The sequence below is a fragment of the Tetrapisispora phaffii genome, chromosome 2 (assembly GCF_000236905.1).
Source record: "Tetrapisispora phaffii CBS 4417 chromosome 2, complete genome".
Classification (NCBI taxonomy): Eukaryota; Fungi; Ascomycota; class Saccharomycetes; order Saccharomycetales; family Saccharomycetaceae; genus Tetrapisispora; species Tetrapisispora phaffii.
In genome coordinates this window covers 181,587-204,129 of record NC_016521.1, presented here as the reverse complement: position 1 = coordinate 204,129, position 22,543 = coordinate 181,587, and the positions used below count along the sequence as shown (strand labels likewise).

Here is a 22,543-nt window from a genome sequence, read left to right as displayed (position 1 = left end):
TTGTAAAGGACAAATTGATAATTTTCAATATTGCAGTGCAAAATTACCCGGCAGCAATGAACGAAACCAATACTGATGTTAAGTCATCGTTATAGTCAACTCTACCTTTATTAAGTGGTTTAAAGAGTATATTTGGATCGTTTGAGTGACCGTAGTAGTTGTGATTAGCATTTGGGATTATTACTAGTTTATGGTGATGGTCATGGAACAGTGTGGCAAATTGGGAAGGAGCACTTTGGGGTACAACATCATCGAGAGCGCCGTAACATGACAATAAATTGATTTGAGGATCGATTTGCTTAAAATTATCTTCGCTTGCGTTTATGAAACTCAACATCTCATCTTTGTATATCCACTGTTTGACAAATTTATTGTGCTGTAGAAGGGTTGCCTCGTACCCATTATCAAGTATCCAGTTAGGGTGTTGTTTCGTTAGTTTATCATATAAAGTCAAGCCCTCATATCTTGCTGAACAATTTATCAAGTTTCTAATGCATGCTTTAGTAGTTCTAACAAACTCAAACATCGATATCACACCCCTAGAATGCGAAACAATCGAATCAAAGGATAACTCATTCTCACCTCCTCCTAATAATAACTTGCTTTCCCTCGTGACAAGATCGTATATCGTTTCAATATCTTCTAAATCTCTTTGTAAGCACCTACCTTTATTATCGTCCACAATAGATTCAGAATCACCATTATTTCTGAAATCTATTCGCAATACCATGTATCCTAACTGTGCCAATCGTTTTGCCAATCTGGGTTGGTATATGGCATTCTTATGCGATTGCATCCCATGCAGCAGCAGGACAAATTTTATAGTCTTGTTGCAATTAGGGATCGATTGTGGGAGAGTCAGAATGCCAGCAATCCCTTCGCCGATGTGGTACTTGGGGTTCTTAATATAGACAAATGATTCGGAGTCTGTTAATTTAAGGTGTGAAGGGATTTCATTCACCACACGGTAACAGATTCCACGAGATTCAGTCATTTCGTAAACTTTGCACCGTTGCAATCGTTGATGTGATGTACAATGTTGATGTACACAAATCTTCTCTCTCACTTCCTTTAACTTCATTTCTTTATATGAAGCAGTCCATACAAAACGTGTGAGATCTCTGGAGACTTTGCCATTCACGCGGAATGGCAACTTAAAAGTTCAGCTCAGAAGACATCAAATCATGACACCGAATATAACAGTTTCTAACAGACAGGGCTTGACTAACTTGGGGATGGCGATGTTCATGTATGACAGCAGCACTGTTCTGATCCAAACGTGCAGTCCCTACTTGTTGAGCAAGTTGTGTCCCAAAATATTGAAACATAAAATGTAATTGGCATTGCTGGCAACTGAAAGATATGGCAATTGGATCTTATCGGTTCCAACTGGTTCATTCGCAAGCATATGTCTCGAGAGAGTCAAGAAGGCTTGGACTGGGATGAGAAGTATGCCTCTTCGATGAAAATATCTTAAAACGGCAATTGAATCAGAGATTAAACGAACTGTTTTTACCCGATTTGGACAATTTTGTTTCTAAAATTGGCTTGTAGTTGCCTGTTTAGGATATAGCTCAGGAGTTTCCATGTCCTGATTAGGACATCTTCAATTTCGAATTCGAAATCTTTCAAGTTCTTTCATTAACAACTTTTCAAATAGAGGTTTGCAGTTTGTACACTTTATATATATTTATATCTGGCACATGCTTATAAGGGGACTTATATTAGTTTGGCTTTCCCTTTGATTTTTGCTCGAACTGACTGTGGTTATCTGCAAAAAGAGAATTGAGTGAGGCTTTAAGTTATAGAAATTCACTGAACACTAAAATCAATTCATATCACAAAATGAATGTCGAAGAGGAGAACAAGTCCCTGGAATATAACAAACAGCTGGTATTGAAGCAGTTATGGTTTTATTTGCTGAGGTTCTGGGGAGAACCTCTTGAGGAAAGTATTCTACTAGAACTATTGGATACCATAAATGATAATAAGGTCGTTACTGAGCCAAAAAAAAGCTCATCTTACTTTGGATGGGGATCTAAGAGTACTTCCGGAGACACTAAAGGTAAGACAGATATGTCATTTGACCCGTTCACAAAATACGGTATAGATAAAGATGCTAGTGAAAGTTTATTTTGGAATTCATTGAATATAGAGACTCCAGATGATTATGTTTTAAAATTTTTAAGAGCTAGAAAATGGCATTTTGAAAAATCTATTTCAATGCTTGTGAAAGCATTAGAATGGAGACTCTCAAAGTTTGATACTTTGAAGATCATCAGAGGTGGTGAAAGGAAGTTTTATAATGATAATAAACAAGGTGTAGTTAAAAATTTGGAATTACAAAAAGCCGTCATCTGTGGTTATGATCTTAAGGGTAGGCCCATTATCATTGTTAGACCACATTTGCACTATTCCAAAGATCAAACACCTGAAGAATTAGAGGAATATGCGCTTTTAGTTATTGAACAAACAAGATTATTCTTTAAGGAACCTGTTCTTTCGGCTACTATTTTATTTGATTTAACTGATTTCACAATGGCAAATATGGATTATGCACCAGTAAAGTTTTTAGTGGAAGTTTTTGAAGCTCATTATCCTGAGTGTCTTGGCCACTTAATGATCCATAATGCTCCTTGGCTATTTTCGCCTATTTGGAATGTTATAAAAGCTTGGCTAGATCCCATCGTGGCAAGTAAGATTATGTTTACATACAATACCAAGGATCTCTTAACTTGGATTTCGAAAGAAAACCTACCTGAATATCTTGGAGGTGAACTCGGTTTTGATTTTGATTCTTACGTTTGTCCTGATGAATCTGCGGATGAAACATTGACTGATGTTGAACAAAGAGACCCTATTCAAAAAGAAAGAGAAGCTATTATTAGATCATTGAAGGATAAAACTATAGAATGGATAAAAACCAAGGACGAAACAAAATCACAAGAGCTATTCAATGAAAGAATAGAGATAATGGAAAAACTATCCAAGAATTACGCATCGTTAGACCTTTACGTCAGATCTAGATCGACGTACGATATCAACGGCTCTCTAAAATTATAAAACGAAGGGAAAATACGATACTTAAATATTAATCAGATAAATATATGTATGTCAAATTTAAATAAAAAACTCATAAATACACACTTAAATAGAAATTGCAATATGCCATTTCCTTTCATTTACGTGTTTATTATGCAACCTTCAATGAGCATAAGACGGTCTTTTAATGTTACGCGACTAAAGAAAGTGTAAACAAAGGTTATAAAGGACACCCATCAATGATATCTAAGATGATTTATATTTGATAACCGTATATACATTCTATAATATATTAGCATTTATGAACAGATTAAACAAGTGAGATGTCTGGACTTTTGGATGAGACTATTACTCTGTTGGTTGACTCAACAGATACTTCTTCTAACAATTTGCTGAAAGGATGGTTAGATGATTTATTTAACCTTGTCCCAGAATATGGTTTGAATTGTACCCAGTTGAAAAGCATAATAAGGTTTGTTACCATATCTCCAGTTATAACTGCAACAACTAAAGTATTTATTATTGAAAATTATTTACTTCCAAACGAGGCCATTGACTTGATGGTGATTAAGACAATAATCGACGGTTTAGGAACATCAAGTTTGTCACAACAATATAAGTACTATGCATCAAGACAAATTCAGGTAAGCCTTGTGAAGTGGCTTGTTCAAAACTATTTCTTGTGGGATCATATAAGTGATGAGATTAATGGATCGATATGGCTTCATATATGGCAATATGAATATTTACAAAAATGGCTGACCTACATAATTATTTGGACAACTAAATCTAGAAATGATGTAAGGAAATGGAAACTTCAATACTTGCAGAAATTTGCATTTAATCCAGGGTACTTGGAAGCCAATATTTATTCTGCAGCTATTTTGGATAGGTATACATCCATTGTTGGACATTCGCAATCAATTTCAGATATTAAAGCAAAATTAGCATGCAATCAAAGAAGTTTACAAAATTTTTACAACTTAGAAATAAATGAAAGTCAACTGAAACTGGTGGCCAATATATTATCCAGTTCTGTTAAAGGTCGAGCATTTACACAAGATTATATAAACAGTTCAGTGGAATCATTAAAGTTGCAATTAACCTCATCACAACAACATATATCTAGCAACTTCAATAGTTACTTGCATAACCCACCAGCTGGACACATATATATACCAACAGTTAAGAATAATAAGGAACTCATCTGTAATTGGAGAACGGTTGTAGTACCAAAGAATTTAGAATATATATTTGATGATCGCATTGCTTCTTCAGTAATCATCACAACTTTAATAAAAGAGGGAAATAATATGAGTAGTCAATCTCAAATATACAATTGGATAGAAGTACAATTAAAACGTTGTTTTAACCTAAACGGCAATTTATCTGAACACGAAGTAATAATAATTATTAGGAAAATTATGATGCAATGTATGATAAATAAACAACTTATCCCAAAAATTGCAAGTGAATTTTTAACTTCAGAATACTTAAATAGAAGACTATTTTCATTCAATTTTCTGTCGACTTCTTTGATACCTCTGTTGAATCCAACCAACAATAATGACATGAGAAAATATGTGCTTAAGATGTTAGCGATGTGTCACTTATGGCAACAAGATAATAATAATTCAACTACCTTATTTTTTAATCTCATGAGAAGCTTTGTAGTAATGATAAAAATATGGCTGAATGATTCAGCAATCTACAATAGTAAAGAAAACATGTTGGTTGCCGCCGATATAATTAATGACATATCAAAACTTATTGTAACTGTTTACCTCAATGAAGTAACAGACCGTAAAGTAACCATCGCATTAGTTTTATTATTTGAAAGTATTCTATCCTTCCCATCACAATGTTACAAGGATGATAAAATACTAAAGAAAATTATGATCCCACCTTCTTTAATGAATAATATTTTACTTTCTGATGATCCAATAATCGTAAATGTTTGTTGTAAATATTTAATAAAGTCAAAACAACTATTACATGAGAAAAGTTCCGACTATATGATCGTTAACTGGGGAAATCAATATATCCTAGATTTAACGAATTACTTATGGAGAAACAAAATCACAATTTCTAAAAAAATATTCGGTTTACCAAATGAGTTCATTAAAAGCATTACAAATAACTTATACTTTCCAAACGTTAGTAACATTTCTAGAGCTGTTTTCACTATAACTGGAGTTCCGTCATTAAGTTTTATATGCTCCAAGTACTTGCTTGATTTAGAAGAAAGAACTTACACAAAAGTTCATTATAACCGTACCCTAACAGAAGAAGGCTTTAAGATGTTTATGACACATATTAACAATACATATGCGGGAAATATACCTGGCATTTGGTTAAGTGATACCAATGCCATCATTGAGTTAAGAATCAAAATATTAAAAGAAATGATTACAAGTAATTCATCATACTCCATGATCCCTCTCTTTTTATTCACATATTTAAAAAGTCTATCCAAATACAATGAGAATAACAAAGACATTGAAAGAACCGGTCAATTAGCATAAATGTTTTTTAGTATTTGAACTGATAGTTTATTTAGTCAAGTATCTATATAAATATTCAAATTTATTAAACTACATTCAACTGAACTCTTCTTATCGAATTAACTCAGCTCATCGAATCAACCTTTAAGGGCTTGAATTGACAGTCTTTGTCAATGCGCGCTCATAATAAAACCGATCTGAAAGGTGCATTTAAATATGTAAATATAAACAAACTAAGTAATACTGTCAATACTGTTTGTTGTATTTACAATGTAAAGTTAGTTTCTTATTAGTGGTGTAGAAGTGTGACTATTCTTTGGTTTACGGTTAAACCTATATTTGCTTCAGTTAGGTCAATTTCAGGTAAGCTTACAAATAATATCAGATCAGGGAAACGCCAAAATTTTTAATAATGGATGGTGCTACTGAGGTCAGGAAAAGACCAAGAGAGGCAGACCATGAGATTGCTCACGAAGCAGAGTTATTAGTTGCACAACAAAGTAATGCATTAAATGGAACTGGTGAGGATATTGACGCTTCCACTCATCCAACTAAAAAAAGAAGAAGACATGAATTTGCTGCTATGACACAGTATTCAAGTTCTATAGGAACACAATATGAAGGTATAAATACTGAATATATTGAGGAATCGCCATCAGGTTACATAAAAAAGATTAAATTGAGGAATTTTATGTGTCATGAGAATTTTGAGATGGAATTTGGCCCAAGGTTAAATTTTATTGTAGGTAATAATGGTAGTGGGAAAAGTGCTGTTTTGACTGCAATTACGATAGGACTTGGTGCCAAGGCTAGTGATACTAATAGAGGTAACTCTTTAAAAGATTTGATTAGAGAAGGTTGTAATTCTACGAAAATTACTATAGTTTTAGAAAATAGCAAATATGGTTCTTATAACCAAGGGGAATTCGGATCTGAAATTATAATAGAGAGAACTATCAAAAAAGATGGTGTATCTCATTTTAGTTTAAGAGCCGAATCTGGAAAAGAGATTAGTTTTAAAAGAAAAGATATGCAAACAATTATCGACTATTTCTCTGTTCCAGTATCCAATCCAATGTGTTTTTTATCACAAGATGCTGCTCGATCGTTTTTAGCAGCCTCTAGTCCAGTAGAAAAATATGGACATTTCATGAAAGGTACATTACTTCAGGATATCAATGATAATTTAGACCGTGCAAGGGAGATTACTAAAACTGTGCAAGAAAAAATGACAACTCATTTAGATAGTTTAAATGGATTGAAAGAAGAATATGAAGATGCAAAAAGTTTATTAAATGAGTTGGGTCAAACAAGTAATTTTACTGAACGAAAAAAACTTCTACAAGGTAAATCTCTATGGATTGATATTAAATTTAATAAGAAGAATTGTGATAAACTGAAAGGAGAATCTTTAGCATACAAAAAAAAAATGAAAGCTATTGAAGATAAGAGGAAAGTAAAAACTGATAAAATGGAAAGGTATGATAATGATAAACTAGCCATGGAAAAAGAAATTGAAAATCAAACCAAATTAGTTTCAGAAAAAGACAGCATACATCAACAAGCAAAAGATTCATTACGTAAGGTAAGATTGAAGTACGATGAAGAGAAACGTAATCAATCTGAAGCTGAAAAAAATATAGAACAATGTAAAGAGAAGATTAAAGTTTTAGATAAAAATATTTTACACCTTGAACAGCAATTACAAAAAGAAATGGGAGGTGATAAAGATCAAATGGGTGTTGATTTAAAAAAATATGAAAGCGAAAATGAGAAATTAGTTGCTACTGTAGATATATTAACAGTGCAGTTACAAGATTTACAAAATGAAGAATCTAATATTATCCAAGAAGCAAAAACTGAAATTAATAGTTTAGAAAATAGTATAAGGGAAAAACAAAATGAACTGAAAGGAATATCTGCTGGTAATAATAATTTTTTGCACAATTTTGATCATCGATTACCTCAACTTCTCCATTTGATTGAAAGAAGATCAAATGAATTTAGTCGTAAACCATTTGGTCCCTTAGGATCTTATGTGACGGTAAAAAGTGAATATGAGAAGGACTGGACTCGTGCTATACAAAGATATTTATCATCCTCTTTGAATGCCTTCATTGTTTCAACATTGGAAGATAACGAATTACTTCGCAGAATGTTTAAGGAAGTTGGTATTAGAAATGATATTAGAATTTTCACTTATCCAAAATTGGAAGCATTAGATTATTCTTATGGTAAAGCAAAATCAAAATTCCCAGTACTAGTTGACGCAATTGAATTTTCAAATCTTGGGGTTCAGTCCCTATTTATTGACCAACATAAAATTGAAAAGGTAATTCTGATACCGAATCATAACGAAGCAAAGAGTTATCTGGATAGAAAACCGATAAATGTTAATTTAGCCTTATCACTTAGAAATGAGACATCTGGCTATCAATTAGTTGGTGGTTTTAGGCTAGATACAGTTGATTATCAAAATAAATTGCAGATAAAAGTAGGTTCATCCTCGAAGAATGAGGAAACATATTTGAAGGAATTCATTAAACAAGAGACTAATGAGTTAAATGCTAAAAAGCAGAGATATCAAGAGAGAATGTCAGAAGTTAGAAATAAGTTGCGTTCAGTAGTTGATGAGAGCTCTGAAGCTCGTCTCCAATTGAAACAGAATTCTAAACATATTACAGATTTAAAAGTTAATATGAATAAAGTTGTGGATACTGGTGCGTTGATATCCAAACAAACTGACAAAGATAATCAAAAAAAGGCAATTATTGCATATGAAAATAGTATTCAACAAATTAGAAACAATTTAGATCAAATAACTGAAGAAGCACAGCCATTAAAGGTTAACTTCGATGAAACTTTAAATGATCTCACTGCTTCTCAGAAATCATTGAAAGAGGCTAAAGAAGAAGTTATTAATCGAGAATCTTTAATGGAAAAATATCAATATGACTTGAAAATTTACAGTGAAAAAATTAAATCATATACAGATATTATAAAAAAAATTGATGAAAATGTACAATCTTTGGAAGAAGGTATAGAAAAGCAAGTTATAACTGCTAGCGAATTTTGTACTCCAGAACGTGTTAATGATCCTGATTTACCATCTACACAGGAAGAGATCAAAGAGGAACTAGAAAAAATCACAAGAATGATTAAAAAAGCAGAAAACAAGGCAGGTTTTACCCAACAACAGGCTATTGAATTATTTGAAAAGAGTAGAGATAAATATAGGGAAAGTCAAGAGAAATATTTGGCTATAGATAAGACACTTGAAGTACTATATAAATCGATACAAATTAGGGTTCAAAATTTACAGACTGCTCAAAAAGCAACATGCTTAGATGCTGATTTAGACTTTAGAGCTTCCTTAAGGGTCAGAAATTTATCTGGTAACCTTTCATTTAATACCAAATCCAAGCGACTAGAAATATATATATTAACAAGTAATGGTGGAAAACCACGAACTATTGATAATCTATCTGGTGGTGAAAAGTCATTTGCTCAAATGGCTTTATTATTGGCAACATGGAAACCTATGAGGTCTAGAATAATCGCCTTAGATGAATTTGATGTATTTATGGATCAAGTTAACAGAAAAATTGGTACAGGTTTGCTTGTAAAGAAACTAAAAAATCAAACCAGAACTCAAACTATCATTATCACACCTCAGGATATCGGGAAAATTTCTGATATAGATAGCGCAGGAGTTAATATCCATAAAATGAAAGATCCAGAAAGACAAAATAATTCTAATTTCTATGGTTAAATATAACATTGTATAAATATAATTACAAACACTAAATTTTATATATACGATTTTAGGTTTTTACAGCGTTCTATAATACAACATCTTCGAAAATAGAAATAAATCGTCTATCTACACATTAATGTGGTAGTTAAGCGCGATCGCTATCTTCATCATCCTCATCCTCCTCCTCATCAGAAGAGAAATTGACTCCTAGCTCTTCCAATTTTTTCTTATAAAAGGTATTTTTTTCATCTAAATCGGTAACTAATAGCATTAAATCATCAACTTCTGAACTATCATTTTGGTTGTCTTTTAATTCTGTATTTTCTTTTTGTAGTATTTTTATTTGTTCTTTGAGAATATCGAGCTCTGATAAATCTTGTCTAGATTTGTCAAGTAATCGCTTTTGTTCCATTGAATCCTTGTTTAACTCTGCAATTTTTGATTGTAATTCATCATTGCTCTTTGATAACTGAATATTTTCTTCCTTTGATTTCTCATTCAATGAAGTTTGGATTTCTTTTTCCTCTTTTAATTTTGAAAGTGTTTTAAGCTCAGCTTGTAAAGCATTCTTAGAATTTGATAGTTCTTTCATTTCTTCTTCTAGGGTTCTACTTTTAATAACTAATTCTTCGTTTGCTGATTTTAGGTCAGTCTTTTCTTTCACTATTTCGTCTATTTTTTTTGATAAAGAATCATTATCAGATTGCTTTAATAGTATGTCTTCATTTAGAGATTTAAACTTCGATGTATCCAAGTTCAACTCAGAAATATTAGTCTCAAGCCTAGTAATTTCTGTATTTAACGTCTCGATATTTAATGCTTTATGTTGTAACTTATCTTTCAATAAAATTGCTTCTTCTGTACTTTTCGACTTCAAATCATCATACTTCTGTTTAAGTGAAGTAAGCTCTTCGTCTAATCTACGTTCTTCATATTTGGTATTGGCCTTTAATAATTCAATCTCTTCATCCTTTTCATATATTTTCATTTTGCAGTCACTTTTAATGTTTGCAATGCTAGCAGTTAGGTCTTTGATAGTATCATTCTTATTCTTATTGTTACTTTCGTATAAATCTCTCTCTTCTTTAATCTCATCAATTAAATGTTTTAATGACTGTATTTCCGTTTGCAATGAGGAGTATTTTTCTGTAGCATCGGTGTTTGCTATAATTAACTCAGAAATTTTATCATCTTTTTCAGATAACTGCTTCTCAAAATTGTCTCTACTAATTCTTAATTTATCTTCTAATATCGAATTTGTGTTGTATTTTTCTTCACTGGCGAGATCCAAGCTCTTTTTTTGTTCGTCAAACGCAATTTTTAATCGATCTAATTCGGATTTTAAACTATGTATCTCTTCTTCTGCTACGGTAATTTTATCTTTAAAATCATTGGAAGTTCTTTCTTTCTCATTTAATAAGAGTTGATACCTCTTGACTTCATTTTCACGTTCAGCAATTGCGTTTTCATAATCATGCACCTTCGCTTCTAAGTCATTTTTGTCCAATAAAATACTATCATGATTCTCAGAAAGTTTTGAAAGCTGATGTTTCAGTTTTTCTATTTCTTCTTTGGAATTATCAGACTCAATTTGTAATTTTTCCAGCTGATCCTCTTTTTCTTTAAGTGACTCAATTTTACTTGAAAGTAAATCACCGTTTTCATTTATCTGTAAATTTAAGACGTCAAGTTGTTTTTTCGTTTCTGTGAGTTGAATACTTAAGTCAGATTTATCTTTATTCGCAGTGGTGAGGTCTGTTGGCATTTGGCTAAGAATTTCTTTAGTTTCTAAAAGTTTCCTCTCAGTTGAAGCGGCAGTTTCATCAGAGTTTTTCAATTTTGATTTAATGACAGCGATTTCTTCCTCCGATAAAGCTAATTCTTGAGTTAATTTCTTTATTTCATTTTCTTTTCCTTCAGTCACAGCTTTAATGGCTGATAATTCTTCAGATTTTTCATTTAACAATTTTTCGTTAAGTTCAAATTCATTAGTTAGGGTTTTTATTCTTGAATGCATTTCTGATAATTGATCAGAATTATCTTTTGCTTTTATTAGCAGATCCGATATTTCATTTTCCTTGGAATTAGAATTTACGTTAGCTTCATTTAATTTGGAGTCTAGATCTGTTATTTGCAAATGCAAACTTTCAACCTCTTTTATAAGAGCTTCATTATTGGATTGAAGTTCAGATATACAGTTCACTTTTGATTGTGCGTCACTTAATGCATCAGATAATTGTTTATTTAATAATTCTAACTCTTCGTGACTCTTATCTAAAGAAGTTTTTTGATCATTTAGAGTCTCTGTTAATATTTTTTTGTCCTCCTCTGCGGCTGTAAGATCTTTCTCGGTCTCTGACAATTGATCAATGATAGATGTCAGTTTGTTCTTATATTCTAATGTTTCCTTGTCTTTATCTAATTCCACTTTTCTTAGTGATTCTTCTAACCTATTTATCTTCTCAGAATATTCCTTTGTAATAGAATCCGATCCTTCGGTTAGTTGTGTTCTTTCTTTTTCAAATTCTTCAGATAAGGAGGTTATTTTATCGTTTAGAGATAATATTGTCTTTGAAGATGATTCCTTGAGATGTGCCAGCTCCTCGTTAACTTTTAATAACTCCTTCTCCAGATCAGAATTTTTTGACTCAATACTATCAAAATTTTTAATCTTCAAATCTAATCTAGAATTAATATCATTTAATGAAGAATTCAAATCTGCTATTTCTTCTTTATGTTTCTCTAATTGTGAATTTAGTTCAGCATTTTCATTTGTAATTTCAGATAAAGCATCTTGTTTGAGTGACAATTTAGAATTTAAGGATTCGTATTTTGCCGATAGTTCATTGAGATCTTTAGAAATATTAGATAGTTCAATAGCAGACTCTTCAGCACATTTTGTTTTTTCCTTTAATTGTAAGTTTTGTGTTTCAAGATCTTCCTTCAATGAAGATATTGTGTTAGCCGATTTTTCTTTTAGTTTATGCAATAATTCATTCTTAGTTTCCAGATCAGAAGTTAGAGAATTATTTTGTACTTGAAAATCTTCCTTGGCTTTCTCTAATCTTTCTACATCAGTTTTTAGTGCATCTAAGGTAATGGTGTGTTCTTCTATCATTTTAAAATTTTTATTTTGTAACTCTTCAATTTCTGACTTTAATTCTGCAGATTCTGTCTTATTTTTTTCCTTACTATCATCCTTTTCCTTTTCTAAATTAATTATATCGGACTTTAATTCGCTGATTTTATCATTAAAATTAGTTTGATTAATTTTCTTCTCTTCTGTTAATTTTGCAATTTCTAACTCTAAGCTAGTTATTCTTTCTGTTGAAAGATTCGAGGATATAACACTTTCAGATTTTAAAGTTTCCATATTTTTCTCAAGGTCTTTAATGGTTTTCTCCATTAGTAACTTAGATTCGGCGCTTTCTTTGGTTAGATCTGAAAGTTTTGCTTTCAAATCTACTATTGTTCTTTTATAATCGTTTCCCTTTTCTTCAAAGTCTAATTTTATATTTTTAATTTCAGCATTTTGGTTAGTTATTACCTTATCTTTCTCTTCCAATACTAATTCTAACTCTTTAATCTTGTCATCTGAAAGTTTAATCTCCTCAGTTAACTTGTCTTTTTCTGATATGATATCGTTATAAGAGTTCACATTCGCAGAATATTTTTCTTGTAAATCATTTAATTCTGCTTCTGTAGTCTTTAAGTTGGCTTGCAATGTTGTTTTCTCTTTTTTTAATTGCTTCAAAGACTCCTCATAGTTATTAATCTTTTCAACATTATCATTGTATTGTTTATAAAGCTTTTCTTTAGAGTTCAATAAGCTCTCTTTGTCAGCTTTTAATATTTCATATTCTCTGGACATTTGGTCATGCTTATCACTTAATTCTTGTAGCTTATTATCTGTTTCTTTAGAATTACTTTTGACTACTTTCAATTCTTTTTCGAGACTTTGAATTCTTATTTCTTTATCTTCATTTACCTTTTCTAAATCCTTTAGATTAGTTTCAGTATTCTGTAACAAACTGTTAAGTTTTAATTTTTCGGAACTTATCTCTTCTAATTTCTTCGACAGTTCAGCTAATGAAGTATCTTTTTGATCAAGTTCAGTAGTCTGTGAAGAAAGTTCTTCTTCTAAATCCAATTTAGAACTTTCTAACGCATTATAATCATTGGTTAATCCTGAAATGTTATCCTTCAACTCTTTTATTGTAAACTGATTTTCGTTTATGGAATTTTCAAGGGTCCTTTTTTCTTCTTCAATCGTAACATATTTGGAATTTAGTTCTTCTAAATCATCGTTTACTGAGTTAAATTTTTCCTTAGTTGACAAAAGTTCATCTTTTAGGGATTGTCGTTCTCTAAGTAGCTCATCATTTTGTAGTTTAGCATTTGATAATTCATTATCTCTCGCTTCCAACTTTTGATCTTTCTTAGTCAAATTTTTCAAATCAGAAACTTTATCCTCTTCTAGTTGTTCTATTTTAGAGTTTGCCTCATCTAAGGATATTTGTAGTTTGGAAATCAAATTATTAGCTGTATCCAATTGATTTTTGTAACTATTTACTTCATTATTAAATGATTTTATTTTAGCTTCCAATTCAGACGCCTTATTGGAACTCTCTAATTTGGATGTCTCTAAATCTTCTAACTGTTCATTTAAACTAATAACAAATTCCTCTAATTCTTCTTTGGATTCCTCTAAAGCCTTCTTTTCATTTGTATGAGCAGTAATCATGTCTTCTATTTTTGATTCTAAGTTAGAAATATTTTCAAGTAATGTTTTCTTATTCTTCTCTAATGTAGCATTCTCTGACTTGATGATATCTAACTTTGAAGTTAACAGCGAGAGTTCTGAGGATGTATTTTCTTCATTCGTTTTCAAACTTTGGAGAAGCGCATCACGCTCAATCTCTAATTCTTTAAAACTTGTGGCCAATGTCTTTAATTTTTCAGTCAATTTTGGCACAAGTGAATCGTGGCTCTGAAATTTTCCTTTGTATTCTTTTAAATCTCTGGCCGAAATCAATAATTTCGATTTTAGTTCTTCTATTTCCTCCTCTTTTAAAGCAAGCAACTTTTTCAGGTTATCGTATTCTTTACTAGTTTTTTCCATCTCAGAATTGATTTTAGTCTCTTTATCATCAAGTTCAATTTTTTGGAGTTTTATTTCATTTTGAAGTCTACTTTTATCCTCATTTAAAGTATCTATGGAGGTCATTAACTTACGAAGTTCATTATTCATTTTATTTATTCCTTCTTGAGCTTTATCTTTTTCTGTTTTAGTTAAATTTAACTGCTTTTCCAATTCATATATCGATTTTTCTTTTTCATTAAGTTCTTTATTAAGGGATTTTACATCAACCTCCTGTGAAGCATTGGTAGCTTTAAGATTTTCATTTTCTTTTGAAGCCATTGAAAGTTGTTCCGAAATGGAGTTTAGTTCATTTTTAATATTCTCATAATTACTGTTTAAAGATATATTGTCTCCTGATAAGATGGAGTGTTTCTCAGAAAGAATATTAAAATCATTTTGCAATTCAGTTAATTTTTCTTCAAGAGTATCAATTTTACTAGAAGAATCGTTTTCTAAAGCACTCAAGGAATTTTTTAAATTGGTACAATCAGATTGAAGTTTTTCAAAGATTTCAAAAGATAAAGTTGAAACAGGTTCTTCATTTGGATCATGAGAAAGGGCAGCTTTGATACGATAATAATTTTTTTGCACTAATTCAATAAAATAAGAATTGAAGTAAACTTCCGGTAAACCAGTTTCATCAATATCAGGATTGATGAAATCAATACCTGTTTGGGCTTTAGCAAATAAAGAATCTTCCTTAAATTGTTTAATCCTAGAAGTATAATTATCAATACCCATAGTTTTGGTAATAAATGCGTAATAATCTGCTCTAGGGTACGGTGAATTTTTCGTCGAAAATTCGTAGGACACACCTAGTAACATAGTAACTAAACATTTAATTGTTATATCATCACCTTGTAATTGGTAAGAAAAAGATAAAATAGATTGTAGATTTGGTTTATTAGATAACAGATCATCTACAGCATTGAAATCAGCGTATAACCAGACAATTAGAAAAGATGTGTAGAAGATAGGAATACGAATATCGCTTTCATTTAAACTAGCGAGAAGTAACTCACTTAATGTTTGAATTGGATTCATAGTATCAGTATCATCTTCTAATTGGGTACCCGAGGTTACTTTAATTATCGCTTCTCTATGGGATGCATTTGAAGGGTTTTCTTCTTGTATAAAGTACATTACAATCTCGCTTGCAAAATATAACTTATATGGGTTTAACCTCAGATCTGGATCGTAATCTAGGATAGCTTCAAAAATATTTGACCTGAAATCTGCTAATTGTTCATTTTGTCTCTTCTTATTTTCATTTTTATATTCCTCAAGTTGATCTTGTAGAAATAATTCTTGTAATTCTGAATTTCCGTGGAAATATGCCTTTAGTAAATCGATTGCAGCGCCTCTAATTGCAAATGTGTGTACAGAATTAGCATATAATGCCCAATTGACTAATAAAGATATTACCGGGAGATAAATGACATCTTTCGCTTTTGAGCCATTAAGTAAAGAAGGGTCTATATAAGGAACATCTACCTTCCTAAATTCATTTTGAGCTATCTCATTATTTCTTATCATATCAGCTGTAGTTAATAGAGCTATTGATCTAACTTCTTTAGGTGTATTATGGTAAAATATTAAACGTAGTGTAATCATTAAAACCTTCCCATCTAATAATGAATCTTGGTGTTTTCTTGTTGTAGAGATACCTGGCTCTATCGTTAGAGATACGATATCCAAAGCTGAGATAATGTTAACAATTCTCTGTTCGTTCCAGAAAAATTCTTCTTCCCCGGTAATAGGCTCGTTTAGTATATAAGCCAATTTTGCAAGGTGACCTGTCTCTAAGAATAATGTTTGGTTTGAAGTGTTATATTTTAAAATATTAATAATTAATGATAAACAATCATTGACAACCAAAGATCCACGCAAACCACCTTCTTCATTAATAATAATGAATAATTTTTCAAATATATTTTCAAAGGCGACCAATTTTTGAACATGGGGAGAATCATTGACAACTGTCATTAATAGTAAAATTGCTTCATCCCTAACAAGTTCATTAGAATCATCTAATAATGATGCTATAGTAGATATACTTGTAGGTAAAGAGGTAATGGCACTACGAGCTCTTGCTGGTCTTGTTACAATGATGGCTTCTAACAACTGGATTGTGTATAACCTAATGTGAAAATTGGATGTATCCATCAACTCTATAATAAGATGAATAAGTTCATCAGATTGTGTCAAAGCATCAGCAATCCACAAAGAAAATTGGTCGGCTTGTTGATTCTCACTTTTCATTACTAAGGGTGATGGATATTTACCATTTTGAATACGAGATTGTTGTGAAATCCATTCACGAGTTAAATCCTCATCACCATCACCTCTAATGAATAGAATTAATAAAGTCTCTAAGACAGCCTTGACAATATCCTCATCGACCAGATCACGTTGCAAGGTTTTGATAAGGGGCTTCAAACCAGACGCAATTACTGTTTCCCTATATTGACGACTGAACGATTTAATTCCTAGAATTGCAGATCTTCTGTCATTAATTAGAGTAGAATTAGACAAACGGTCACATAAAGTTGGAATTGTTTCCTCAGCTGATTGAACCCTGGGTGGTTGTATAATACCTTGAATAATATCCATTTTATTATATTTTAACACATATATCTAATTCAGATCTAAGCCGTTCACCAAAATATATCACAGATATAGAGTACTATAGTTTGGTACCTTGGCAAAAAATGACCCACTGGAACAGAAGACTTAGTATTATTAATTCTATTTGATAATAGGATAATTGCTAAATTGTGTATCAATTATATTGGAATTCAAAACACATTGCTTATAATATATCTTGATGAGTTGAAGGTTAATTAATATTGAATAACGTTTACTTTCATTTTAGATGTCAAAGATAAAGTGCGGGTAATCTTGTGGAGATGAAAATATTAAGAATGTTCTTATTCTTGATTAAGGTCATCGAATCAAAATATACAATATATATAAATAGAAATGATTAATAAATCATTTTAATTTCCTAATGTTGAATTAGAAACATGTTAATCATAGGGTGATATCAACAAGAGTAGTGTAAGAGCTTTAGCTGCGGTTTTTTTTTGTTCATGGTATAGTCCTGAAGGAGGAAGTGAACAAATATTTATTTGTATACTAAACATGAGTGTCAACTCATCGAATCGAATTTGCTACGATAATACTGTATTCTCGGCTGGTTCAGGAATTAATATAAAAGAATTGAATGTTTTAGAAGATTGGGATGGGAGACCTAACAGCAAATGGTCGGTAAATTGCATTAATAAATTTCGAACTAAAATTGAAAAGTATTCTTACAGATACCACAATAATGGTGTTCTTAACAAATTTGATTTAGCGCAATTATTACCTTCGCATTTGATTATTCAATATGCAAATGATTGTTTCGGTTATGATGGTTGGCATATGGATGTCTTACATGTTGAGACTGGTGAATGCCTTACAATTCCTAATTATGATCCAGATTCAAGATACAAGGAGAAATTTACAGTGCAAAGTGAAGCTAAAGTTAAAATAACTTTAAAAGATGGCACAAATTCAGCACATTTTTGTAAAAGAGCTAGCACAATGCATTCAAGAGGTGAAGTATACAATAAATCTAAGAAAGAAGTAGTTACGTATGCAATGAAAGAAGCATTTTTAAATTTTCAGAACATAATGGAAGATTATGAGTTGAAAGTTGAGACAAATTACTTTAAAGATGGCTTATTTGGTTCTAAGACCTAAAATAGGATATATGTATAGGGAGATGAGTTAAATTAAAAAGAAGTAACAGGGGAGATATATACAGGTTTTTTAATGCGTTAACGATAAGTTGATATAAATAAAATTTTAATAATTACTAATAATATAGAAACTACATTGCTTATGGCTGTATCAATAGTCTATAACTTTGTTCACTGGAAATTCAGCTATATTTGGAATAGGTATTTCAGGTAGATAGTAAATAACACCATTATCATCAAATCTTTCTCTATCTTTTTCGCTAATAGTATATATTTCCACAAGATGCTCCTTTAGTAAAGCCAACACTTCCGAAAAATTCTTTTGGATTTGATATGCTTGCTCTCTCATATTTCTTCTACATAATGCATCAATTAATTTTATAGCGTCAGGTTTAGTTTGATCTATTCTTTCAATTAATCTACCAATAGACTTAACCAAATATTCCTCTTCATAGATGGTACCTTTCTTACCACGAGCACGTTTACGTTCTTCACGACGTCTATTTTTAGAAGAACGTCTTGATGCACCGGTCTTGGCAGTGCCACCAGTTTTACCAGTATATCTTGTGAAAAATGATTCTTTTGTAGACGTTTCGGATGGAGCAATAGATACATCATCAGCTTGTTCAGTTTCTTGACCGTAGAATGCATAAGGGTCTTCTTCTTTCTTAGCTCTTAATTCTCTTAATCTCTTTAACTGAGAGTTAACTTGACCTTTACAGTCAGCTAATAATTCAGCTACCACAGCAAATCCTTCAGATAAATTGATATCTACAACTGACTCGATCAAGTCTTTACGATCATTTTTAATTGCAAGTAACATTGCTATATCGTATCCATATGCTTTACAATAATTCTCCATGGCATCTTTCACGTTATTCAAGAAATGTAATTGTATTTCAGCAACATCCAGGTACTTGTGCTCAAATTTTAGGCTAGAAATTAGATCATCAGCAATGTCATTTAATCTTTCAGGAAAATACGATAACACAATTGATAGAGCTTCCTTCCATCTTTTACCTGAGATAAAAGCATTCAAAGATTCTTCATATCTTTCTAGCATTTCGAAAATAATACCAGCCTCGGTGTAGTCTTGTTGAGAAGATAAAAATTTAGCGAATATTTCATAAATATAATTTTGTTTAGAAGTGTCATATCTAAACAATGCTAATGCATGTTTATATAAATTATGATCTTCGACATATGAGATGATTGTTTCCGAAACTGAAGACTCAGACTTTTCTCCTTCAATTAAGTGACTTAATGCCATTTCATAGTTCTTTAAATGATCATCAATTAAAAATTTGCATTGAATTGTGTCGGCTTCATGAAGTGTTTGTAAAAATGGTAGATACTCACGAGGATCCATTTGTGATTTTTGTGCAACTGCTAAAGATAATTTGACATCATATAATGATAAAGCAACCTTATAAACAAGATTGACATCTTGTAAGAAACATAGATATGTTATACTTTCATCTTGCTCGGAAGGACTCTCTAATGAGGAAATCAAAGTCAATGCTTCTTCTAATTTTTGTGGTTTATACGAGGCATAAGCTGTTAATATGGATTGTAAGTTATTTTTTTTGTATTCTGGTTTATTTAAAAATACATTCAAAAGAGCGTCACATATCTTGTTAACCTTGGACTTCGAAGGGTCAAAGTGCTTTTTGTTCACATATTGTTGTATTTCTGTAAGAGGGGCAGGTGCCAGCTTAAAAGCTTCATCTATGTCGGAGTTTAAAGTTTCTTTGTATTTCGTTTCAGTGACATCTTCTTCTAATAAACATGAGATAAACAGGTCTAGGTAGCTTACTTTCTTGATTTCATTTATAAACAACTCTATATTATCAAAGAATAATTCAGGAGCATAATCGTGTAAAATGTCAAGGTTGATTCTATGTGTACGACAGATAACAAATGCCTCTTTGTACTTTTTAGCCAATATATCTTTACGCACTTCAGACAATACCATAATTCTTGGATAAATGGTTTCTAAATTACCACGATTTGCTTGCAACACAACTGATGATTTAGATGGCATAACATTAACAATAATAGATCCTCTTTCAATGGAACGGATTCTTTCGTCTACAACTAAGCCTTCAACGATAGGAACTGGTTTAAACTCAGTACTATTCAAATGAATAAATTGTAAATGATGGTGAGCCGATGTGAAAAGCAACATGGTATCTGTTATTTCCATTGAAGTGACTGAAGATGATAGTTGAACATCATTGGCATATAGTTTACCATTGCTTGTTAATCCAATAGCAACAAGCTCTGAACTTGATGAGTTCCACTCATTAACTGAAGATTGCTGAGAATTATGGACACGTTTGACTCTAAAATCACATACTATTCTAGGAAACTGAGCAATTTGCTCAATTTGGCCTTCAGCATCTAATTTATGAATAGAACCATCACGTAATTGGTAAACCAGACTATTGTATTCGAATGAGCTTCTCAATAGTAATACTTTGTTAAAGATTTCGATAGTGTTCAAAACATAAGGATTATTAATATCTTGTATATCAATAATGCTAATTTGAGAGAGATTTCCAGAATCGAATAAAACAGCCACAATTGAATCATTGATGAAAGCAACTTGTCTTAGTGTATCAGATTCATTCGCAAATTCAGTTTTAGGTAAAATACATCTAATATCCGGATGCTTACCATCTCTCATCTCTTCTATGCTGTTTACAGAAGCTAACACAAGCGCATCTTTGTTTAAAGCAGCATATACTTCACTTGAAATATTTACAGCAACGTCGATTACATTATCTGGTGTTTCAAAATCTCTAAAATATATTGGTGGGGGAACAGTTGCAATCGATAAAGGAGTTATATGCACTGTAGTTCCATCGATAACAACAGTAGTACCATAATCAAATGGAGCAAATGTAGAACCTTGGATCATTTTATAAGAGAAATCGACAATATTTACAAAATCTTCTGAACCAAACATTAAGGTCAAATCCTTTTCAGGGTGCCATTTTGCATAAGTAACTCCATTAGTGTATAGCTCTTGCTTTAAAAACCAGTGATAGTTTTTAGATGTCCATAATTGAATTTTGTTTTTCATAACTATTGTCAATACTTCAGAATTGTTATTCCAGCAAATATCGATAATATCTTCATCTAACGGCAACCGCGTATCAAACTCTCCATGTCTTAAACCATTTCTTTCGAAGAAGATCAAATCTAAAGATTCTTCCCCGGGTAGATGTGTTTTACGTTGGATAGATGCAATTAAAGAGCCTTGTGGCTTCCAACTTAAGTTATGTTCCATTCCATCGACAGGCTCAGATACACTATCTAAAACACATTCTCTGTTATACACTCTTAAGACTCTTCTATTAATGGTTAAAGTTTCATCATCTGGATCAGTGACTGTCTGTAGCCTAGACACAGCAAAGTATTCGCAATCACCTCTCCAAGATATAGAAACGGAACCGTTATCATGGTTTGTAGCTATACCAGAATCAACCATATAAGGCATAGTTGGGTCTCGTAATTCGTTACCAACTAAACCAGATGCTTTTAAACTTTCTAGTGCTTGTCTTTCCATTTCACGGGCACCAGCACCTCTGAATTGTGTTTCTTTCTTACCCCAACCAACATTGACATGCTTTGACATTTTTAAATCCTCAACCTGCAATGGGACCTCAGAGATTGGCTCAAATAACTTAGATAATACAACTACATTACTGTCTGCAGTAACTAAAACTAATGTTTCTTCATCAGATGACCACTCTGCAGCTTCGATTCCATTATCAATGGAACCAACAATTTCAACAACAGTTAGTAGTGGATCGAATGTAGTACTGTCATAAGTACATGAGATGATGTCACCCCCTTTAAAAATAAATACTAACTGGTTGATATCAGCAAAATGAACAAATGACAAAAGGGTATCGTTATATGTTTCAAAGTTACTCGATACTAAAACGTTTTTAGATCCGTCTTTCATGAATTGTTGAACTTCATATTTACCAATTTCACTATTGACTAAAACGCAAGTTATACTGTCAGTTAAAGTATCAAAAACACTATCAACCACTTCCATAGCCACGTCGAATTCTTCGACATCCATTGAAGTTGGTTTGAACTTCCCATGGTTCAAAGTCACTAGATTACGCATTTTCCTAGCTAGTATAGTTGTGTACTCCCAAAAACTACAATGATTTCCAGCTTTTTCCCTAGTACGCTACCAGTTTTTAACAAACTACAAGATATAATATATATCTATATATGTGATGATAATTCAGAACTGATAATAGGTTATTAAGACTATTTACATAATCTTTATGACATGTTATATTAGAAGAACTTTGTTTGAGATGAG

The 22,543-nt window shown here is 31.6% G+C and overlaps 7 protein-coding genes across 7 annotated transcripts; 4 read left to right on the top strand and 3 right to left on the bottom strand.

The window, feature by feature from the left end:
• Positions 1-43: 43 nt before the first annotated feature.
• Positions 44-1,081, bottom strand: TPHA0B00870 (uncharacterized protein; the record flags this gene model as incomplete). The annotated part of the gene is made up of 1 exon (XM_003684145.1): positions 44-1,081. One exon carries the CDS (start codon positions 1,079-1,081, stop codon positions 44-46), a length of 1,038 nt encoding a protein of 345 aa, XP_003684193.1.
• Positions 1,082-1,845: 764 nt separating this feature from the next.
• On the top strand, positions 1,846-3,063 carry TPHA0B00860 (CRAL-TRIO domain-containing protein; the record flags this gene model as incomplete). Its single annotated transcript, XM_003684144.1, has 1 exon — positions 1,846-3,063. One exon carries the CDS (start codon positions 1,846-1,848, stop codon positions 3,061-3,063), a length of 1,218 nt encoding a protein of 405 aa, XP_003684192.1.
• Positions 3,064-3,365: 302 nt separating this feature from the next.
• Positions 3,366-5,567, top strand: CTF3 (Ctf3p; the record flags this gene model as incomplete). The annotated part of the gene is made up of 1 exon (XM_003684143.1): positions 3,366-5,567. One exon carries the CDS (start codon positions 3,366-3,368, stop codon positions 5,565-5,567), a length of 2,202 nt encoding a protein of 733 aa, XP_003684191.1.
• A 391-nt stretch (positions 5,568-5,958) lies between these two features.
• On the top strand, positions 5,959-9,318 carry SMC6 (DNA repair protein SMC6; the record flags this gene model as incomplete). Its single annotated transcript, XM_003684142.1, has 1 exon — positions 5,959-9,318. One exon carries the CDS (start codon positions 5,959-5,961, stop codon positions 9,316-9,318), a length of 3,360 nt encoding a protein of 1,119 aa, XP_003684190.1.
• Positions 9,319-9,448: 130 nt separating this feature from the next.
• USO1 (Uso1p) lies at positions 9,449-17,059 on the bottom strand (the record flags this gene model as incomplete). The annotated part of the gene is made up of 1 exon (XM_003684141.1): positions 9,449-17,059. One exon carries the CDS (start codon positions 17,057-17,059, stop codon positions 9,449-9,451), a length of 7,611 nt encoding a protein of 2,536 aa, XP_003684189.1.
• A 531-nt stretch (positions 17,060-17,590) lies between these two features.
• RAD59 (Rad59p) lies at positions 17,591-18,193 on the top strand (the record flags this gene model as incomplete). Its single annotated transcript, XM_003684140.1, has 1 exon — positions 17,591-18,193. The coding sequence occupies one exon, from the start codon at positions 17,591-17,593 to the stop codon at positions 18,191-18,193; it is 603 nt and encodes a 200-aa protein (XP_003684188.1).
• A 150-nt stretch (positions 18,194-18,343) lies between these two features.
• Positions 18,344-22,339, bottom strand: IKI3 (Elongator subunit IKI3; the record flags this gene model as incomplete). Its single annotated transcript, XM_003684139.1, has 1 exon — positions 18,344-22,339. The coding sequence occupies one exon, from the start codon at positions 22,337-22,339 to the stop codon at positions 18,344-18,346; it is 3,996 nt and encodes a 1,331-aa protein (XP_003684187.1).
• Positions 22,340-22,543: the final 204 nt, after the last annotated feature.